The following is a 22,651-nucleotide window of genomic DNA, read 5'->3' as shown; positions in this document are numbered from 1 at the left end:
ACATTAAGGCCTCATGCACACTGAGCATTAAAAACGCATTTTTTTCCCTGCCTCTAAAGGCCCCTTCATGTTAGCCTGTGTGTCTATGCACACATAGGCGATTAGTGCCAGTACACCCTTGTGTAGTGCGAGAACTGCTTGCGAATTTAAACAGGAATCACATCGCATTCCTGTTCAAAGCACATGCGACTCTTCAGCAGTGCAATTTGAATCATTATTCTGTATGGCCCCAATTGCACCGCATCAAAATTGTGCAGGACCCTTTTTTTGAGTACACCAGAATCAGATTGCATGGGTGTTCACAACCATGCGATCCAATTCTGAAAATCGCACTGCGTTCTGTGAACCTACACACCTGGAAGGGTTCACATGAATGGGGTGCAATTTGGATGTTGCGTGGAATCTGCACAGAATTTGCTGCAAATTCCGTAAAGCGTCAGTGTGAACCGGTACTTAGAAGCAGACAAAAACTCACTGCCAGCACGTCTAGGAGCAGCAGCATTTTGACAGAAAAAACGCTTGACATCTAAGCCCTCGTTCACATTGAATGGAGCTTTGAAATCATGCGACTTCAAAGCCGCATCTCAGGGCAACTTCAGGTTGCGACTTTGTGCAGCTTCATGCATAGATCTCTATTCAAATTGCACCTGAAAATTGACAAAAGTAGTGCAGGAACTACTTTTTCAAATAGATGCGGCGCTGCAAAGTCGATTCCAACATGGCCATTGCCAACAATAGGGTGCAACTTATGTGATTTAACCAAATCGCATGACAAGTCACTCCAATGTGAACGAGGTGTGAAGTTATTATTCTGGACAAAGAAATGGTTTAACACTCAAGCCCTTGATGCACCTAAAAGGCGTCTAGATGTATTTATACACATGCGGGGTTTTTTTGCCAAAATAATGCTGCCAAGAGAAAAGGCGTTTAGGAGAGCTGGGATAACAGCCTGTGTGCATGCGGTCTAAAGATTGTTTATCATTATCAGAATTGTCTGCGCATATTAAAAATTCAAACTGACATTCTGGAAAGTGCTAAAATCAAGTCTATGGATTGACAGTTGTCTCCTAACCCCATAACTGCCTGAGGTGTTTATAATATATTGCAAAGTCTTCTAACGTCTTAATACATATTAATTTTCTCAGCAGGCACAAAAACTAGCATTTTCCTTGGGCAGGCATTAATAAAGATTCGATTAGATATTAGCCTGAATGAGGCACTGACTGATCTAATTATAAGGAGACATAGATAAAATGATCTTTTCAGAAAGCATTATCTTGTCTTCTGTGAAAGCTGAAAAGGAGTGAAAAAAAAAAAAAAAAAAGATAAGAAAATAAAAAACAGCCCGAGTTTTCATGAAAGCCACTATCAGAGGCCTTCCTCTAAAATGATATTCTAGCTTTAGGGTACATATTTGAGGGCTGATTCACCCACCAGATGGCTATTTCCTAAGAAGGTTGTTGGGCAAGGAGGATGGTGATAGTGGGGAGGGTATTGTGCAGGCACAGGGGTGAGAGTAGAGGGAGAATAATGGAGGTTAGGCGTGGTGATCAGTGGCGGCCTGTCCATTAGGAGTGCACGGGCGCCACCCCCCCCCCATCCATGCGTCCGCCCCCCTGATCTACATACAGGGACGCCGGTCGCATGGATTTCAATGGAGGCTTCAAAACAGGGTGGTCTCAGGGCGCAGAGCACTGCACAGCGAGTCAACCCAGTTGTGTGACAATAGCAAATGAATATTCACTATTTTCAAACTAAATCTCCTCCCCACAAATCAGGAAGTGGGTCGTGAGACCAGTTCCTAACTGGCCAAAACGTCAAGCGATCCTATTGGATGCCTAAGAGGAGGGAGGAGGAGGAGAGCATGGCCAGAGGAGAAGACCGCTGTGACATGGATGCCATCCAGCACTCCCCGGCTCGGACAGGGGAGGGAGGAGATTGGAGTCATCCCGGGCAGGTAAGGAGGCCGTCCGTCTCACGCCGGGGGAGGATTGTCACCGTACTAATTTCCCCCTCGGGGGGTGGGGGCTGTGGAATAGTCTTGTCTCCTGCCGCCCCCAAGAAATTATCGAGCACCAGCCACCACTGGTATTGATGATAGCAAGGAGTTGGTATGCAGGCACAGTGGTGAAAGCAGAGGGTGATGGGTGTCATGGTGATAGCAGGGTGGGGGGGTTGGTGTTTGCAGCCATGATAGTGAGAGTGTGGGTCGGGGGGTGAGGGTTTGGTATAATGGTGAGAGTTGAGGTGGAGGTGCAGGCAGGCATGGGGGTGAGTTGGGGAGAGGAAGGGTAGAATGGGGTTCCGAAGCGTTGGAAGGAGCCTGAAAGTGCAGGGGTGAGAGCAGTGTGAGAGAATGAGGATCAGGTGTGGTTGTAAGCAAGGATGCAAGGTCATAGAGTCATGCGGGTGTGGTGGTGATGCTGGGAGGTAGTCTGCAAGGCATAGTGGTAACATTTGAGGCTGGGGCAAAGGGAGAAGCATATGAGTGCAGGGTGAAGTATTGAGCTGGGTGGGATAGATTTTAATGGTGGGTAAGACGGCCATGGATTAATAGATGTCAGCAGTGGGCGAGTCTTTCAGGAGGAATTAATGTCTGTAGCAGGTGAGGCATCCGGCCATAAAGGGATAGATGAGTATTGAAGTGTAGTGTACAGTGTAAAGAGTAGGGGAGGGTGGAGATTAGGCATGGTGGTGATAGGGGATGGCAATGAGCTGCGATGGTATCGTGAGGTATAGGGGTCCGGTATGGTGATAAGAGCAGTGAGCAAGATGGGTTGTTGGGGTAGTAAGGGGGTTATGGGTGATGTGTATCCACATCACTCTCAGCTCTGCACAGATGTGGTGGTGAAAGCATGGAAGAGGGAATATTGTTAAGGTGCAGTGGTAGGAAAGGGGAGGTTGTGTGCAGATGCGGTGGTGAAAGCAGGGGTGCAACTTAAGGTTGGTAAGGCAGCCATGAAGTACTTCATATAAGCAGAAGGTATGGTACCTGGGGGAAATAAGGGATGTCATCGGTGGGTGAAGCTTCCAGCCAAGAAGGAATCTCTGGATTTGAAGGAGCTGTGGCACAAAGGGTGATAGGAAGGTATGGTGGCAAGAGTGGGAGGTGGCATGCAGATGTGATGGTTAGAGCAGACACCCAAAACGTGCTGCTCTTTAAAAATGTGCGGGGCTGCCATTCATTTGCATCCCATGCATCCAAAAACAACAGCCTGTTTGCGGGTGCGGGAACAGCAGGGAAATTGCATGGTGCAAAAGCATCATGTGATTTCCTGGCCGCTGTGTTTTTAAAATGCTGCAGGAACATCTTTCCTGGATGAAATGCAGGCACAACAGCCCATTCAAACCCACAAGATTGTGAACCTAACCTTTAGACGAGTTTATCTGGTATTTATACAGCATTTGTTTTTATTTTTGCAGTAAATACCACATAAACCTATAGTGAATTCAGATTTTTCCATATCAAATGTGATATTTGGGTAAAATATGTCACATGACTCAAATATTGCATGCGATATCCTTTAGTAAATTAAGCCCTGTGTTCTTTAGCCTACGCGGAGAGCTGGGAACAATGCTAACTAATAGCACTGCAGTACAGGAAGACTGTACAGGAAGTTATTGACACGATTTCTGACACAATCAATAGATTTTTTTTGCACGTCTCCCAACAGATATAAACGCTTTTAGTGATAAATTTAAAAGGCCAAAAGGGAGAAAATAGGAGAAGTTTATTTGTAGGGTTTATATACTCTGAGTTAAAAGTATATGTGAACCCTTAAATAACCCATTCAGTTTAAAATAGAAATGCAAGGCAAAAGGTTTGTGTAATAATATATATATTATACACAAACACACACACATACAGTGCCTTGAAAAAATATTCATACCCCTTGACATTTTCCACATTTTGTCATATTACAACCAAAAGCGTAAATGTATTTTATGTGATAGACCAACACAAATTCGCACAATTGTGAAGTGGAAGGAAAATGATAAATGGTTTTCAACATTTGTTACAAATAAATATATAAAAAGTGTGGCGTGCATTTGTATTCAGCCCCCCTGAGTCAATACTTTGTAGAACCACCTTTCACTGCTATTACAGCTGCAAGTCTTTTTGGAGATGTCTCTACCAGCTTTGCACATCTAGAGAGTGACATTTTTGCCCATTCTTCTTTTCAAAATATCTCAAGCTCTGTCAGATTGGATGGAGAGCATCTGTGAACAGCAATTTTCAAGCATTGCCACAGATTCTCAGTTGATTTTAGGTCTGGACTTTGACTGGGCCATTCTAACACATCAATATGCTTTGATCTAAACCATTCCATTGTAGCTCTGGCTGTATGTTTAGGGACGTTGTTCTGCTGGAAGTTCAACCTCCGCCCCAGTCTCAAGTCTTTTGCAGCCTTTAACAGGTTTTCTTCTAAGATTGCCCTGTATTTGGCTCCATCTTACCATCAACTTTGCTGCCACCACCATGTTTCACAGTGTGTTCAGAGTGATGTGCAGTGTTAGTTTTTCGCCGCACATAGCGCTTTGCTTTTCGGCCAAAAAGTTATATTTTGGTCTCATCTGACCAGAGCACCTTCTTCCACATGTTTGCTGTGGCCCCCACATGGCTTTCTGCAAACAGGATTTCTTATGGCTTTCTTTCAGCAATGGCTTTCTTCTTGCCACTCTTCCATAAATGCCAGATTTGTGGAGTGCACGACTAATAGTTGTCCTGTGGACAGATTCTCCCACCTGAGCTGTGGATCTCTGCAGCTCCTCCAGAGTTACCATGGGTCTTTTGGCTGCCTCTCTGATTAATGCTTGCCCGTCCTGTCAGTTTAGGTGGAGTTGCAGTTGTGCCATACTCTTTCTATTTTCGAATGATGGATTGAACAGTGCTCCGTTAGATGTTCAAAACTTGGGATGTTTTTTTATAACCTAACCCTGCTTTAAACTTCTCCACAACTTTATCCCTGACCTGTCTGGTGTGTTTCTTGGCCTTCATGATGCGGTTTGTTCACTAAGGTTCTCTAACAAACCTCTGAGGGCTTCACAGAACAGCTGTATTTATACTGAGATTAAATTACACACAGGTGGATGCTATTTACTAATTAGGTGACTTCTGAAGGCAATTGGTTCCACTAGATCTTAGTTAGGAGTATCGACTGACAGCTTACTTCCTATACCCCATAGAGCCTCACTGATGTCTTGTCACGTGACCCGGGATACCGCCCGCACTGCACCATGGACCTGTAGGCTCCACAGCTGTCACTGTGGGCGCATGCGGGGAAGCCTTTCTTGTCCGCTCATCTGATCGGCTATGTCGATCAGGTGTGGGGGGGCATATTTAAGCCAGCCCGTCCACACACCCATTTCTGGACATGAGGAGTGCCTGCTACTATTGTGCATTACACACTCGGTACGTTTACTCACTTTTTATCTCTGTCATGATAGACTACCATGCTCATTCTTTGACCCTATACAAATTGGTTACAAACAGGCTGTGAAAACCCTTGGTGCTGTGTGTCATCACATTTTCCATCTTTCCATCTGATCCTTATACCCCCATGAGAGTGCCTGTTGGTTTCCCAAAGCCTTTTTTGCTCCCTTTTTGGTAAGTTGATTTCTCTTACCCTCGGTCATGTACATCAAATACCCCTTTACTGTATTGACCCCGAATCATCAGGGTTGATCTCTAACTCTCTCTGTGTCCTTTTCCTTCCCGTTTTTTTCACAGAGATATACATCTTAACGACCAACATTCAATCGTCTTTTTTAATAATATCTCAACACTCTCCAGGCGCCCCCCTCTTGGTTATATTGCTTTTATCTCATAAATTGTAAGTTGTTGAAGCTTTGTTAGCCCTACCCCTCCGGTTTGGGATAATGTCTATCCCACCCTATTCGGTGAATTTATCATTGTTTTAATACCTCTCTTTTAATCTCCGATCGCTAGGTCTTTGTATGCCCCCTACAGCCATAGATGCGGTACAGCCTCTGTGACCTTGAATTGAGGTGTCCTCTCCCGCTCCAGCTCCCCTGAGTTGTTGGGAGGTATGTACTTGGGTCGCCGGGTTTGCCTTCCAACTTTGGGAGTATTACCATGTCACGCATTCATCTCTCTATTTTCCATTATCCACATTGTCATTTTTGCTCTGTATACTTTTGTATTATGTTTCTCATTGTTCTTTATTTGTTTTTATGTAGAAATTCTCAATTTTGGCACAGGCTTACATCATTTCCCTGAGGAAGCCAATGTCTTGGCGAAACATGTAGGAAATGAATACCTGTATTGGAGGCCATTACAACCAGGCCCATTAGGTTGTACCGTTTATATCATTTATCTGTGTACTGCACCTTTTTTAAGATTGTAGACCTGTATATCCCCTGTTTGTGTTATTTGTTAATATATTTCAATAAAGTATTTTGTATATTTTAATATGCTCATTTACCTGCATTCTTTGGCACCTTTATAATCCCCTCATACCTCTATATTCCGAATTTTTTAGGGGTATTAGAGTAAAGGGGGCTGAATACAAATGCACGCCACACTTTTCAGATATTTGTAAAAAAAAAAAAAGAAAACCATTATCTGCTACTTCACAATTATGTGCCACTTTGTGTTGGTCTATCACATAAAATCCCATTAAAATACATTCACGTTTTTGGTTGTAATGTGAAGACAATTTCAAGGGGTATGAATATATATATATATATATATATATATATATATATATATATATATATATATATATATATATATATATATATATAAATTATAAAGTGATCACATGACCTCTGCTCTCCGTTGCATAAGGGGCTTAGAGACCTGAGGGTTTAGAGTATAGTGGGAGGGGGACATGTCAGCAGCAGACACAGAAGCAGCAGTACACTGATCTTCTCAGTGATGGGCTGTGCAGGAAGGACGTGTCAGCAGAAGTCTGACCATCAGATTACAGGCAGGCTGTGCTCCCAAGTAGAATTCAAAGAAGAAAACAGACCACACTGGGATGGATGTGCTTCCATGTCTAGTGTGGTCAGCTTGAAATAGGAAAGCAGGAGGACTGGTAGGACCACCAGATATTTAACACAAAGGAAGCAATACAGTAAGGACAGAATTATTTTTACTACAAGTACATGGTAACACAGACACATAGCAGAAATATTAAATGTTGGGGTGACATATTTTTATCACACGTGCATAAATGTGTGGTTGTGGTGGGAAAATTTGTTAATTGGCCTGATTGTACAACAATGAAGGATCACCATGTAGTGCCTATGATGATCTTCAGAGTAGGTTAATACCCACCTCACAACTCAGTAACAGCTATATGTTCTATATATATATATATATATATATATAAAACAATTTGTGTTTTAGTCATTGGCACAATACATATAGATGGTACCGGCAGCTAGCTCTGAACAGAGCATTTACTAACCTGTTACCACATCCTGGCACAGTGTGTAGGGGCAGGCATGCAGTGAGATCTATATTGGTCAGGTTAGCCCAAGATTTGAATGGTGCCTTATTGTGTATGTGTCAAAGTGACAAATGTCTAAATTGTTTTAAACACTGCACACATCATGGGAGAGAGCTGAACAAATATTGGGTAGAACACATTCTATGTCAAACTAGTTCTCAAAATTCTTCTCATCACGTTATGATGATTGACTGTAAAGAAGGCTATGCCCCGAATATAGTAGAGAATAAGAAAATGACAGAATGTAGGCTATTGAATGGAGTTTCCTCTGCGTCAAGAGCTTGGTTCCCAAGGCTTGTATTGGGAAGGAATAGAGTTCAAGTACAATGTGTGAAGTTAAAGGTGCTTCGAGTCCATAGATCCCTGGGGAGGAAATCTCTGCTTGACACAAAACAAATGACATTATTTATTTGGCAAGGTCAGAAGTTTGTGCAGAAAAAAAAAATGAGTCTTCACATCCATCGTGTACCAACGGGCCCTAAGACACAGGCAGAATTGAAGGAAATGGATCCGGGCTTTCTGAAATTCCACTGATCCTCTGGTGTACCATCAAAAGCTGTCCAGATGGACAATGTGATCATATTTCCCTGTGGGCAGGATGTAGCTCAATTGAAGATGGCCAGCTCTATCATGATGAACAGTTGACTGCCTCGTGGCTTTGTGTTTAACAAACTTTAAACTCAAAATCCTACACATCATTCTTAACTTAAATAATTGTGTCCCCAGAGGAAGATGTTTCACAAACAATAACCTCAAAGTATTGAACTAGTTTAAAGTACATTTTTAGTGAAATATGTTGTATACATAATTTTTAGTAGTCACTCTTAACTTTTTACTCATTTTGTCTTTGCACAGTTTTCTCTGCTTCAGAGATGTCAACACAGGATGAAATTTACCTGGAAGATACAATAGCTGCATGCTTAGCAAAAAAAGTGGATGCGGTTACATTTTTTTATTATTTGGCTGTGAATGAGCAAGTGCAGGAAGCTATTGCTCAGAAGCAGAGATACACATAACCAGGGGCGTTGCTAGGGGGTGGCTTTTGGGGCTATAGCCCCGAATCGGAGGCCAATAGCCCCGAGTCTCTGCAGGGGTCCCCAAGGGGAGGGGAGGCTCCCTGGGGACCCTTATGTAAGTGGGGGGGCTCTCTGGGGACCCTGATGTAAGGGAGAGGCTCTCTTGGGACCCTGATTTTAAGGCCTAGGCTCTCTAGGGACCCAGATTTAAGGGGGAGGCTCTCTGGGGACCCTAATGTAAGGGGGCCTCTCTGGGAACCCTGATGTAAGTGGGGGGGCCCTCTGGGTACCCTCATGGAAGGGGGAGGCTCTCTGAGGACTCTGATGTAAGGAGGAGGCTCTCTGGGGACCCTGATGTAAGGTGATGTAAGGGGGGGCTCTCTGGGGACCCTGATGTAAGCGGGGGGCTCTCTGGGGATATATATACACCCACACGTATATTACTGTATACACATGTGTATGCCTGCCCAAGCGTATGACTTTCTTTACTACGCTGCTATGGGCTCTAGCCCCAGATCTTTTGTAGACCTAGCAACGCCCCTGCACATAACTAATGTGTTTTGGTGCTGTATCCCCCAAAAAACAAACTATACTTCAGCTTCATTGTATGTACTGCAAACTAAATCAATGAACTGCCTGTTGACCCGGTCAGAAATTCAGAGCTGTTAACTTTGCCTTTGTTACCTGAATGAGTCTAATCAGCCCTCCTAGCTCTTCTTTAGGACTACAAATTAATTTATCCCTATGCTGTGGCAATGGCATTAGGGGCAGGGATTCTGTAATCTCAACTAGACAGCTCAGGAAGGCACTAGCCATAGTATAGATGAAGTCTCAAAACATACACAGTTGCGCAGGCACAGATGTGCGGTTGCCCATTTGCCTGTGTATAACATATACATTTGCGTGAATGCACATTTGCAGTTGCGCACACCTGTCGCTAATGTTGGTGCCAATGGGACTATATAAACTGGAGAAGTTCTATTAGCCAGTGCTGTCTGATCTACAGCTATTACCTGTGCTCCTGTATCTGTTCCTGTGTTACTTCTGTGATTTTCCGGGCTTGCCCTGACCTTGCTTGAATGCTACCTGCCCTGACCTTGGCCTGTCTCTGGATTTGCTCTGCCTTCTGCTCATCTGCCTGATTCTACGTTGCGGACTTCTTCGATTATCATGACCATTCTCCACCTGCCGTATAGGCCTGTATCTGACCTGGCTCATCTGACCTTGCATCCAGTTATCCACCGACCTGGTCTGCATGTTACCTGGTCCCTGCTGGTCCTACACCTGCCACCTGATGTCTGCCCAATCCAGAGTCTGCTGTCTTTGCTACCACCTGCTGTTCCAGCGATCTGACCCATCTCCTGGCGACACACCTGCTACCCACTGCCGCAGCTGTTGAACATATCACAGGCACTCATACCTCGCCACACTCTCGCGGCCACTGTTGCAACATTAGTGGTCTCAGGGCCAGGGCTGTACGAGAGGCCTCCTACACGTCAGGCTTTGTGACAAGGTACGTGACAGCAGGGCATTCGTTACAATTTCAGTCTAGAAAAAGCACTGGGGGTAATTTAATGAAGCATTTGCGACAATTTTCTGGAAAAATTGCTCCATTAAAATATTTCACACATAATCTGCTTTTGTTATCAGTTCCGACAGCATGACAGATTCAGATTTAACTCTTATTTTCGCCACTTTCACATTGTATTGCTGTGTCTGTAACAAATTAAAAAAGAATTAACACACGTCGGTAGACAACAAAACTGGAAGTCATCAAGATCAACTCTAAGTTGGCGTATTAAGACAAGGCACATGGTTACAAGTACATGAATCTGTTGCAAGCATCACAAGGCTGTGCTCTATCCCCAGACTTATTTCTCTTGGCACTTGAACCCCTAGAGCTTGCACTCCGGGCAGACCAAAATGTGACCAGGCCGTATTAATTTGGAGAAATCTGTGGCCTTAGATATTTTTCTAGATCTTGACCTGGTTTCTCGTTTGCAATCCCACTTCCCATTTCGCTGGACATCTTCATTCATAGACTCAGCATCCGATTGACCCCTACCTACTTTCTCTCTATTCACTGCTTATTATTATCCTTTACTTTGATTGCTGACCACTCTCATGCAGTCTTGGCAGTTTCTATACCTGTCTTGGATAGGTTGCATCAGCTCTGTAAAAATGACAGTCTTACCTAAGCTCTTATACTATCTTCGAACCTTGCATGTGCGAGTCCCTCTGCATTTTCACTGCCTGATCCAGAGCAGGATTTTATACTTCATTTGGGCTAATAAATGTCCTAGAATCTCTAGAGCCACCATCTTCATACATAGACTGCAAGGAGGCCTGGGGGTTTCCCCAATGTCTCCAAATATTATCTGGCCGCCCAGATATCCCAATTAACTATGCTTCACATCTCATCCAACGTCCCCTTATGGGTGTTTTTGGAGCTCGCTAATTGCGCTTCTTTCTGCACAGGCGCTTTTATGGCTCCCACAGAAGCTGCGTCCTGCAGCCTTAAGCCCACTAATGCAGCATAGCATGAAGCTATGGGACTTAGTGAGGTACTCAAGTTCCCTCATATCTCCCTTGCTACACTTGTTGCAGGTTACCAAAAATCCCTAGTTTCCCCTTGGCCTTAATCATGTGCGACACTTTCTGACTACCTGGTCCCCACCAACATAGACTGCCTTTCGTGAGTCTCATGCTGCTCTCAGTCAGACTATTTCCGCTTCCTGCAGCTTCAACATTGAATAGCATCTCTCCGGCGTACCTCTTCTTACCCGTTCCAGAAAACCATTTTTGAGCATATCTGTCAACACTCCAAAGGTTCCCCAGGACTTATTTCCACTCTCTATGCATCCTTAAATAGCCGATCATCTCTTACTTCACTTTCTTACGTGGTTCAGTGGGAACAGGATTTAGGGACCGAGATCAACCCAGCAGATTGGAGCAAGGCTTGGTCCTCTGTTGCTAAATGTTCCTTTAATACTGCCACCTTAGAGGCAGCATATAAAGTGCTGTTGTGATGGTACTGGGGGCCGGCCCGTATCGCCCATGCTAACCCAACCTCTAGTGATCACTGTTTTAGGGGGTGTGGCCATTCAGGGGATGTTTGGTATACCTGGTGGACCTGTCCTCGACTGGTGGGCTTTTGGTCCCGAATGTTCGGTCTGCTGCATTCCCGATTTCATCTAAATATCCAAAAAGAGGCTAAATTTGCTTTGCTGCATTGCCCCATTTCGGGCTAATTTGCTTGTCAACAAAAACTGGCATCTTACCTGTTCATAGCAGCCAAATGGACGATTGCTCAGGCCTGGAAGAAACCTACAGACTGCTTGACGGACATGATGCTTAAAGAAAACAAATGTCTAGTATCCTTAATGACATGCACTATAAATTCCTAAAAATTTGGGAACCATGGTTGACATATGCCTCCCCTGACCTTTCTTTGACAAATGTGGGTCAACATTAACAGGTGTCTCAGGCAATCCCGGGTCCCCTTCTTTATCCCTCCCCCCTACTTTGCTCTTAACTTTCTTCCCTGTCTTTGCTTTCTGTCTTCTTTAATTTGCTCTTTAGCCTTATTTACTGTTTAATGGCATCCAGGACTACCTATATGGGGGGTCACTGCCACATGGGTCCTGGCTACTTTGGCAAAATTTTGGGTTTTCCCAACAAACATATGTGTTATGTTTAGGTCTAATGTGATTGTTTGACAGGAGGCCTTCCCGCCTTCGATTATGTTATTTGTATGGATCTATATTCTTTAGATCGCCAGTCATAGCCCCTGTGTGGGCTTCTGAGAGATGCTGCACAAGTGCCAAGAGTTTCAGCTCTCTACCCCCCTCCCCCTGGTTCACACTACTGCCTTATACACACACAATTCTCTGGCCCTCTCCCCCCCCCACCTGGATCACACTATACTATACCAGTGGTCGCCAATCTCACGGACCACTAAACTCACAATTTTGAATCCCGTGGACCACGAATATGAATTTTACATGCCTTATACACACAATGCTCCAACTCTCAGCGTCCCTCTGCCCCCCCCCCCCCTGCATCACACTACTGCTTTACACAGACTCATCATTGGATCTCACCTCCTTATCCAGCCATGTGCTCAAGCTCTGTGCTCCCTCACAAAGTCTGTGATCAGTGCTGCCATTGGAAGTCCCTTCTTTCTTCACCTCCCACTCTCTGCACAACTCTCGGTGCCTCCCTCTGAGTTCACAGGAGCTAGAACTACAGAGAAGGCATCGGATATCAATGTGCACTGACAGTATTGACTGTCAGCATGCTTTGCCACAATGTTGATTTGCACCAGAACCCCTAGGGACCACCAATATTTTCTCTCGGACCACTGGTTGGCGAGCACTGATACATACAAAAGAGCAATAATCGTTTACGGTTATGACTGCCCTAAACTAATAATAATCAAACTCTGGTTGCTGTAGGTACTACTGGTCTCTATTGGTCATTGCTTTGTTAAAAAAGAATTCCTCTATCATGGGGTTGTAAAAAAACAAATTACAGTTACAATGTGTCTCTGGGTCTCAACAGTTTTCTATGCTGTCAAGATTAGCCCAGTATCATGCAGGAGAAAGTGGCTCAGTTAGGATTAAGACATTAAAAATGGGATTCTGCAGGAATTGCGTCTTTTTCCTATGAAAAGCCTTAAAATGGAAGTACACTGCATCTGAGCACCACAAACCAAAAAAATCTGTTTAATTAATTTTTAATATTCAGCGCAAACTCAACCATCCCTCCATGCTTTATTTTGCTGATAAATTACTTTGAAAAATACGTCCCCCTAGCATTTCTGGCTGTGGTCATCTTGAGTAAGGGCAGATGATTCATGTAGTATTTACTTCCTGGAATCCATCTGCCCTTAGCCCGGGCATGCCGGCAGGAGAACAAAGTTTTATGATTTTACACAAATAACTTTTAAGCACTTTATGTTTTGAAGTTAGCACTTAATACTTTTAGGAAGTTGCTTTAAAACCTGAGCGCTCTTCATAATTATCAAAGATCTTAAGGTAGGAGGATATGTTTAGCTGAGAAAAACTCCTCCTCCCCTCCTGAAGACTCCTGGGATGTGTGAAATTATTTGCCTAGGCCTGGGAACCAGGAAGTAACTGAAAAAATTTAACAAAACAAAGTTTTAAATAATCAAATATAATATACATTCCCATCTATTTACTAATACTAGCAGCAGGAGGATTAAAAATAGTCAATGTTGACAGAGAGTGAAGTTCCACTTTAAGAAGGGATTGGATAACTCTGTAAATAAAGCAGGTAATCCCTTCAAAAACTCCTACAAGAGAAGAGTGCTTTTGAATCATTCTTAGATTACTGATGTGTGAACCCCACCTTTTTTTTAAATAGCGGATACCAGAACAGATCAGCAACATGTGGTATTTACATGTTCAAAGAGATGGATTAAGTCTAAGAATCACCCCCCAATGCCTTCCTAAATAAAGCAACTACTGGGGTCTGGGGGGGGGGGGGGGGGAAGGATTTATACTGTGCTCCAATCACCATGAAAGGAGTATATAGTCTGCACTAAAAAAAAAAAAAAAAAAAAACAGTGAAATCCAAAATGTAAGGAATTGAAGGCAGGAAAATTATGTTTTAGACTAAAAAAAAAAAGTAAGTGAATGATAGTTATTATAACAGTATTAACACAGAAGTATTGAAAAGGAGGCTTGGTGAAAAACACAAATTTACTACTTGTTTAAATGGTGGTATACTGATCTGCAACTACATACTGATCTGAACTACAGAACTCAGAATGACTGAACATGTATAGACCGATGCTTAGTGTCGTAGTGTTCTTCGTTGCATCAACGAGCATATGGTACCCAAGACTGCAACTGGTAAGCGCAATGCTAGCTTCCTGTCCCTCTGCTTCTAATATTTGATTTGATTATTTCCAGTAGCAGAGGTAACAAAAGTCCAGATAAACAGCAAGAAAACTAAATACCTAAACTAAATAACATTATTAAGATTATTAAGATTATTAAAGATCATTAAGAATAGCAAAGCCCTGAATAGCAATATTAACACTGTAATACACAGACAGGACAGAGACAAAAATTTTAGGCACAAGCATCTTTTCATGTATCAAACATTCAACTATTTCCCAAAAAAACATCGGTAGCAATAAGGCAGGTCGTAATTTTATATATATATATATATACACATATACACATACACACATATATATTATATATATATATATATACATACATACACACACATTATATATATATGTATGTATATATATATATATATATATATATATATATATATATATATATATATATATATACACACACACACACACACATATACATACATACATACATATATATATATATATATATATATATATATACACACACACACACACATATATATATATACACAATATACACACACACATAGATAAGAACAAACACACAGTATCTCACGAAAGTGAGTACACCCCTCACATTTTTGGAAATATTTTATTATATCTTTTCATGTGACAACACTGAAGAAATGACACTTTGCTACAATGTAAAGTAGTGAGAGTACAGCTTATATAAGGCCTCATGTACACTGCTGCTGCTGCTAAACGGACGTTTAGGAGCAGTTGGGCAGTTTGTAAAAACATCCCGTGTACATCAAGCCTAACAGTGTAAATTTGCTCTTCCCTCAAAATAACTCAACACACAGCCATTAATGTCTAAACCACTAGCAACAAAAGTGAGTACACCTCTAAGTGAAAATGTCCAAATTGAGCTCAAAGTGTCAATATTTTGTGTGGCCACCATTATTTTCCAGCACTGCCTTAACCCCCTTGGGCATGGAGTTCACCAGAGCTTCACAGGTTGCCACTGGAGTCCTCTTCCACTCCTCCATGACATCATCACGGAGCTGTTGGATGTTAGAGACCTTGCGCTCGACCTTCTGTTTGAGGATGCCCCGACAGATGCTCAATAGGGTTTAGGTCTGGAGACATGCTTGGTCAGCCCTTCACCTTCACCCTCAGCTTCTTTAGCAAGGCAATGGTAGTCTTGGAGGTGTGTTTGGGATCGTTATGTTGGAATACTGCCCTGTGGAACAGTCTCTGAAGGGAGGGGATCATGCTCTGCTTCAGTATGTCACAGTAGATGTTGGCATTCATGGTTCCCTCAATGAACTGTAGCTCCCCAGTGTCGGCAGCACTCATGCAGCCCCAGACCATGACACTCCCACCACCATGCTTGACTGTAGGCAAGACACACTTGTCTTTGTACCCCTCACCTGGTTGCCACCACACACGCTTGACACCATCTGAACCAAATAATTTTGTCTTGGTCTCATCAGACCACAGGACATGGTTCCAGCAATACATGTTCTTAGTCTGCTTGTCTTCAGCAAACTGGTTGCGGGCTTTCTTGTGCATCTACTTTGGAAGAGGCTTCCTTCTGGGACAACAGCCATGCAGACCAATTTGATGCCCCCACCCCTTCAACCTCTGCAGCAATGCTGGCAGCACTCATACGTCTATTTCCCAAAGACAACCTTTGGATATGAGGCTGAGCACATGCACTCAACTTCTTTGGTCGACCATGGCAAGGCCTGTTCCGAGTGGAACCTGTCCTGTTAAACCACTGTATGGTCTTGGCCACCATGCTGCAGCTCAGTTTCAGGGTCTTGGCAATCTTCTTATAGCCTAGGCCATCTTTTTGTAGCGCAACAAATCTTTCATTCAGATCCTCAGAGTTGTTTGCCATGAGGTGCCATGTTGAACTTCCAGTGACCAGTATGAGAGTGAGAGAAATAACACCAAATTTAATACACCTGCTCCCAATTCACACCTGAGACCTTGTAACTAATGATTCACATGACACCGGCGAGGGAAAATGGCTAATTGGGCCCAAAGTGTCATTTCTTCAGTGTTGTCACATGAAAAGATAGAATCAAATATTTACAAAAATGTGAGGGGTGTACTCACTTTTGTGAGATACTGTATATGCACACACACTGTGCTCCAGCGTACGGTCTCATAGCCATAATGGTGGGGATCACTGCAATGAAGAGTAGGTGTTCATGTTGGGTACAGATACAACCCAATTAATGAGATTCACCATCACATGGCCAACATTAGAAGCCACTACATGCCCCATGGTATCTTTCATGGTCTTCATTTACAGTTTTAGGCCTCATGCACACTGGTTTATTGTAAAATGCAGTTTAGCAGAGTTTAGTAGCGTTTGGTGTTTGGGTGTTTATTTTTTTTCATTAGCTAGAATTTAAATTTATTCTGGCTATTGAAATAAACGCGGACATGCTAAACACACCTAGTAATTAGGCGCGTTTAGCAGCATCAAGCGTTTTTCTGCCAAAACTCTTCTGCTCCTGGACACACTGGTAGTGAGTTTATTTTCCCCCACCTCTAAACTCTCCTGCCACTAAACGCTGCTAGAAGTCTGTGCGCATGGACATATAGGCTAACATACAGGGGTGTTTAGAGCCAGGAAAGAAAAGCGCTATACACCCCTAGGAGCAGCTGTAAACGCCCAGTGTGCATGAGGCCTTATCAGTTGATCCAGCTACTGCCATCTTACAGTACAGTCTTCATACCTGAGTTTGCTCTGAGGCGACACGGGTTCCAGTGCAAAGGGTGAAGATGTTCTTGACCCAAAGCCCAACGCAGTATTGAGAGACTCCAAGGAGGGGCTCTTGCGGGGAAAACGCTCTGGAATGAGCTCCTCTCTCTGCACCTTCACTTTATCTGTAGGTAGAAACATTTTCTTCAGTATACAAATATAGAAGTTTATAAAAGAAAAAGAACAAATTAGAAAATGTATTAAAATTTAAATTATTGCGTGTGTAAACACAACATGATACTGCTTTAAACTGTGAATGTATGGTTACCATTCTGGATATTAAAATAAGAACTAGCACTGGGTGCTTTAACTTGTAACAGAGGGGAGAAAATTGATCAATCAAAAAATTGGGTTAATTAAGCAAATCGGTTTTATCTTTTAGGCTCTATTAACATTTGGTATTTACAGAACGCTCAACAAAGTGCAAAGAAAATGTGCGTTTTGCCACGCACTGCAAATGTACATCGTGCTTGTGGTGCCACTGATTGGTAATGGCACCCCAAGCACTGGTAGCAGGTGCATGTTTGCCGCACCTGCTACCAGTGCTTGGGCTTTTGGTGCATGGCAAACATGCTACAAATTTGTGGTGAAAAAAACGCAACATTATCTGCTCCAAAAAAAAAACAAAAAAAAACAAAACGTTTTTGAGCTTCTTTGGCGAGTTTGTTGTGCAAATGGGCTGCCCTATGCACGACAATCGTAATTGCTCCAAAACACATAACAATAAAAACCAAAAACAGGAATGAAAGTTCTCCCTTTGGGAACCCAGCCTGTAATAAATGTAGTGATTCTCAGACATGTGTGTGACACATACAGTACATGATAGCATGTCAGTTTTGCTGTAGGAAGGCTTCACATTTTTATGTGTTTTCAATGACCATTTTAATTGTGCATTTTCACGACTTGTGTGTTCAGCATCCAGAAAGGCTGCAATTTTCCAAATATAGCTATTGGCTGTTACCAGGGTTAAAGTGTTACTAAACCCAGGTGCCTGCATTCACTATATCTGGTCTCCCACAGTACACAGAACATGGAAATGCAATTATTTTAGTAAATGTAAACTGCTAAATACCTTTTCTCATCAGCAGTATATAGCAGTCTTATGACTACTCACAGTGTCTGGTTAAAGCTTACAGGAGGAGTTCTCTCCCAAAGAAAAAAAAAAACTCTAGCAATACACACCAAACTGAGCATGTGCAGATTGCTCCCAAGACTCTGTACGGTCAGGAGATGAATTGGGGACTGTGGAAGAAGGGGATAATCAGAGAAGACAGGATCAAACAGCCTTTTTACACAATGCGGAGGATTAACCGCTTATGTTCCACAGTGAGTATAACAAGCATGCTTTACTGCATATACAGACTGATTTTACTGTTGTGGGTGTAACACTTTAATGCTCACACTTTTTAACATGGGGTTCATTTCAGTCACATGGCAGGGTATCCTATAGTGCTGTGTAATTGTGATCCCATCAAGGGAAGAACAAAATTATTAGCTTTCCACGTTTATCGGTGTCACCCTAACTCCCTCCACAGTATCTGCATATCTTTCAGATTACAGTATGCACATTGTATTAGCTACAGCTAGAATAAAATATGTATTTATGCTGTTATTCAACTTTATAACAGATCTAGAAATGTTGTAGCAAAGTAATATAATGCTTTAAAATCTGTATGAGGATTACACTTCAGAGCAGTAGCTGATTTATAGAAATATTTAGTTTTTAGTTTCTACTCCAAATCACTTCATATTTGGAGTAGATGTATATTTTACACATTGCGCGGGTGCTTCTAACCCATAATTACTAATGATTGTGCTAGAGTTCTTTATAGTCCTTTAAAAAAAGTTTTCTTATTTATACACAATAAAGACAAAATGTTATTTCCAGTAATCAAAATATGATGCTTATCCTATTCATATCTACAAAGAAGACATTACTTATCACAAATAATGGATGTTCATGTATATATCCAAGTGGTTGGCTCCAGGATATCCTTTACGCTCGTCAGGCACCTATCCCCTCCCCAATAAACAATTACACATTCATAAAATATAGAAAAGACAGGAAAAGAACAGTTGCTGAAATCAGCCTTGAAAACAGCAATATTAAAATTTCAATATCTTGATAAAAAAAAAAAAAACACACCCAAGGACAGTCTCACAATGGATGCTGGTGACAAGATCAATTATGTTGGGAGGAAATTACATACTTAGCTCAAGAAAACGTGATCATGGTAGAGTACCAGGAATAGGTCAGAGATCAGTGCACATTTTTCATTGGAACAAGCAAATTTCATATTTCCTATAAAGTTTGAATGCCCAGTTTGAATTTTCAGTTTAAAGACCCCTTAAATCCCTTCCTTTTTTTTCTTTTGTGCAGAAGAGGACTCTGTGGCTGCATTTGTTACTTTTGAAGGTCCTTAAAGAGGCTAGGCTCCAGGGCAAACTTTGCTATGAGAATTCCAAGCTTATGTTTTTCCCTAGCTACTCTGTGTAAACCCAACAGGTAAGGAGGTCATTTGATGGTTTTAAAGCTAAACGCTGGGCCAAAGGAGTTTCCTACAGCATACGGATTCCTGCCAAGCTTTGTGTTCAGGATGGGGAGACGATGAAGTTCTTCACCACACCAGAAGATGCTGTATCATTGTTGGAGACTGCTCAAGGCCACTGACACAGCTTTCACCAGATTCTTGCTTTTCCCACTTTATTCTCCTCCAGGACTATATCCGTGGCTCCTCTAGTCAGTGAGTACCATTCCTTGTGCCACGCTGTGCCTTAACCCCCAGTAGTGCCTTCTTTATCCCACTCCTGCCACCATTTAGTTACAGCACCCCCCACCCAGATTCTGTTACTTCTAGCCCCCGGGAGTATGGTTGGCAAAGCTAGTGCCCCTGTCTTTGTGGTCACCTTCTCCACTAGGAAGCAACATTTTTCACTGAGAACTCTCCTTTGCGCTGAAGATAGTTCTTTTTTTTTATAATTGACAATATTTATTAGGTTTCAACATATGCAATACACTGGTTTAAAACATAAACAAAGCAGAATAAAGTAATAAAAGGGAAATAGTAGTCACATACAGCTCTGGTGTGGGCACGGAGGTCTACGTATGACAAAATTAACACACAATCCACAGACATAGGTCAACAAGGAACAGCATTATGTAACAGAGGGAGGTAGCGCTAAAGTTATTACAGTGCAGGCTTCTCTAACAAAGAGACCATCAGTAGGGTCCCAATCTGAAGGGCGTGTCTCTCCTGGGCTTCGAGCAATCGTATTGTACAGAACGGGGGGGGGGGGGGGTTCTCATGAGATCATGGGGGTGGTCTTATCTTTGATGCCATGTTTCCCATGTTGTATGTTGGTCCACCTGGTCCGCTAGCCTAGACATCATGGACTCCATGACCTCCACATCCTTAATTCGTGAATAAAGATCGGATAGAGACGGAGGGTTTTATTGTTTCCAGTAGAGGGCTACTAGACATCTGGCTGTTAAAATTTGTGTGGCCAGCTTTTTGGCTAGTGTGGAAAGTTTGGGGGGGGATATTTACCTCGAACAGCCGATGGAGCAGACCCTGGACCGAATGCCAATAGGGCTGGAGGGATGGGCAGCTCCAGTAAATATGAAGTAGCGTGCACCGGTCCCGGAGACACCTCCAGCAGCGATCCGAGGCCGATGGATATATAGCATGCAGGCGTGACGGAGTTAGGTACCAGTGGAAGAGTACCTTTAATGTGTTCTCTTTGTAAAGAGTACACATAGAACTTTTGGCCGCCCAAGACCATATGATGGCCCATTGTTCAGGGGTTAGCTCCTATCCAAGGTGTTCCTCCCATCTATGCATTTAGCTATGTTTCCCCCAAGAGACAATATCATACAAGTTTAAAAGCTTATATACTGTATGTCTGAAGTCAACCCTTTCTGTATAGGGCCTGATAAGATTAAGCATTCAAGTGGGGATGGCTTAGAGAATTGGAGGGTTGGGGCGATGGTGAGTGTGTAGTGCCTGATTTGGAGGTAATTAAAAAAGGCGCTTCGGGGGAGTTCGTGTTTAGTTCTGAGTTCGTCGAAGGGCAACAAAATCCTAGAGACTGGGTTCACCAGATGTCCATATTGAAAGAGATTCCGAAGGGCATTAGCCAATGTATCCCATTGGGTAATAAATTTAAAAGAGCGAACAAAAGTCCTGGATGGCTTAACTCCAATGTAAAAATGCATATAAAAGCAAAAGAGAAGGCCTTCAAAAAATACAAGGTTGAGGGATCATCCTCAGCATTCAGACTTTATAAAGAATGCAACAGGATATGTAAAGGTGCAATTAGGACAGCTAAGATAGAACATGAAAGACACATAGCGGAGGAGAGCAAAAAAAATCCCAAGAAATTCTTTAAGTATGTAAACAGTAAAAAAGGGAGGACAGACCATATTGGCCCCATAAAGAATGAGGAAGGACATCTGGTTACAAAGGATGGGGAGATGGCGAAGGTATTGAATTTATTCTTCTCCTCAGTCTTCACGAGTGAATCGGGGGGCTTCAGTAACCAAAACTGCAGTGTTTATCCTCATGACACAACACAGGAAGCACCTCCATGGTTAACAGAGGACGGAATTAAAATTAGACTTGAGAAACTTAACATTAATAAATCACCGGGACCAGATGGCTTGCATCCGAGGGTATTTAGGGAACTCAGTCAAGTGATTGCCAGACCGTTGTTCCTAATTTTTACAGATAGTCTACTGACTGGAATGGTACCAGCTGATTGGAGAAAAGCCAATGTAGAACCTATATTTAAAAAGGGCCCAAAATACATCCCTGGGAATTACAGACCTGTTAGCCTAACATCGATAGTATGTAAACTCTTGGAGGGGATGATAAGGGACTATATACAGGATTTTAGTAATACGTACGATATCATTAGCAGTAATCAGCATGGATTCATGAAGAATCGTTCTTGCCAAACCAATCTATTAACCTTCTATGAGGAGGTGAGTTGCCATCTAGATAAAGGAAGGCCTGTAGACGTGGTGTATCTGGATTTTGCAAAAGCATTTGACACAGTTCCCCATAAACGTTTACTGTACAAAATAAGGTCTGTTGGCATGGACCATAGGGTGAGTACATGGATTGAAAACTGGCTACAAGGGCGAGTTCAGAGGGTGGTGATAAATGGGGAGTACTCAGAATGGTCAGGGGTGGGTAGTGGGGTTCCCCAAGGTTCTGTGCTGGGACCAATCCTATTTAATTTGTTCATAAATGATCTGGAGGATGGGATAAACAGTTCAATCTCTGTATTTGCAGACGATACTAAGCTAAGCAGGGCAATAACTTCTCCGCAGGACGTGGAAACCTTGCAAAAAGACCTGAACAAATTAATGGGGTGGGCGACTACATGGCAAATGAGGTTCAATGTAGAAAAATGTAAAATAATGCATTTGGGTGGCAAAAATATGAATGCAATCTATACACTGGGGGGAGAACCTCTGGGGGAATCTAGGATGGAAAAGGACCTGGGGGTC

The 22,651-nt window shown here is 42.7% G+C and overlaps 1 protein-coding gene across 3 annotated transcripts in view; it reads right to left on the bottom strand.

Moving 5' to 3' along the window:
• The window catches only part of SPECC1 (sperm antigen with calponin homology and coiled-coil domains 1), a 588,472-nt gene that overhangs the window by 111,799 nt on the left and 454,022 nt on the right, over positions 1-22,651 (bottom strand). For all 3 annotated transcript variants that reach the window (XM_073616875.1, XM_073616874.1, XM_073616876.1), the window contains one exon: positions 17,111-17,261. In XM_073616875.1, coding sequence (XP_073472976.1) covers positions 17,111-17,261 — 151 coding nt within the window. The remainder of the gene's footprint in view (positions 1-17,110; positions 17,262-22,651) is intronic.

Source organism: Aquarana catesbeiana, linkage group LG02 (assembly GCF_042186555.1).
Source record: "Aquarana catesbeiana isolate 2022-GZ linkage group LG02, ASM4218655v1, whole genome shotgun sequence".
NCBI lineage: Eukaryota > Metazoa > Chordata > Amphibia > Anura > Ranidae > Aquarana > Aquarana catesbeiana.
Note: the sequence above shows the minus strand (reverse complement) of the source record. Positions and strands in the feature narration are given on the sequence as shown.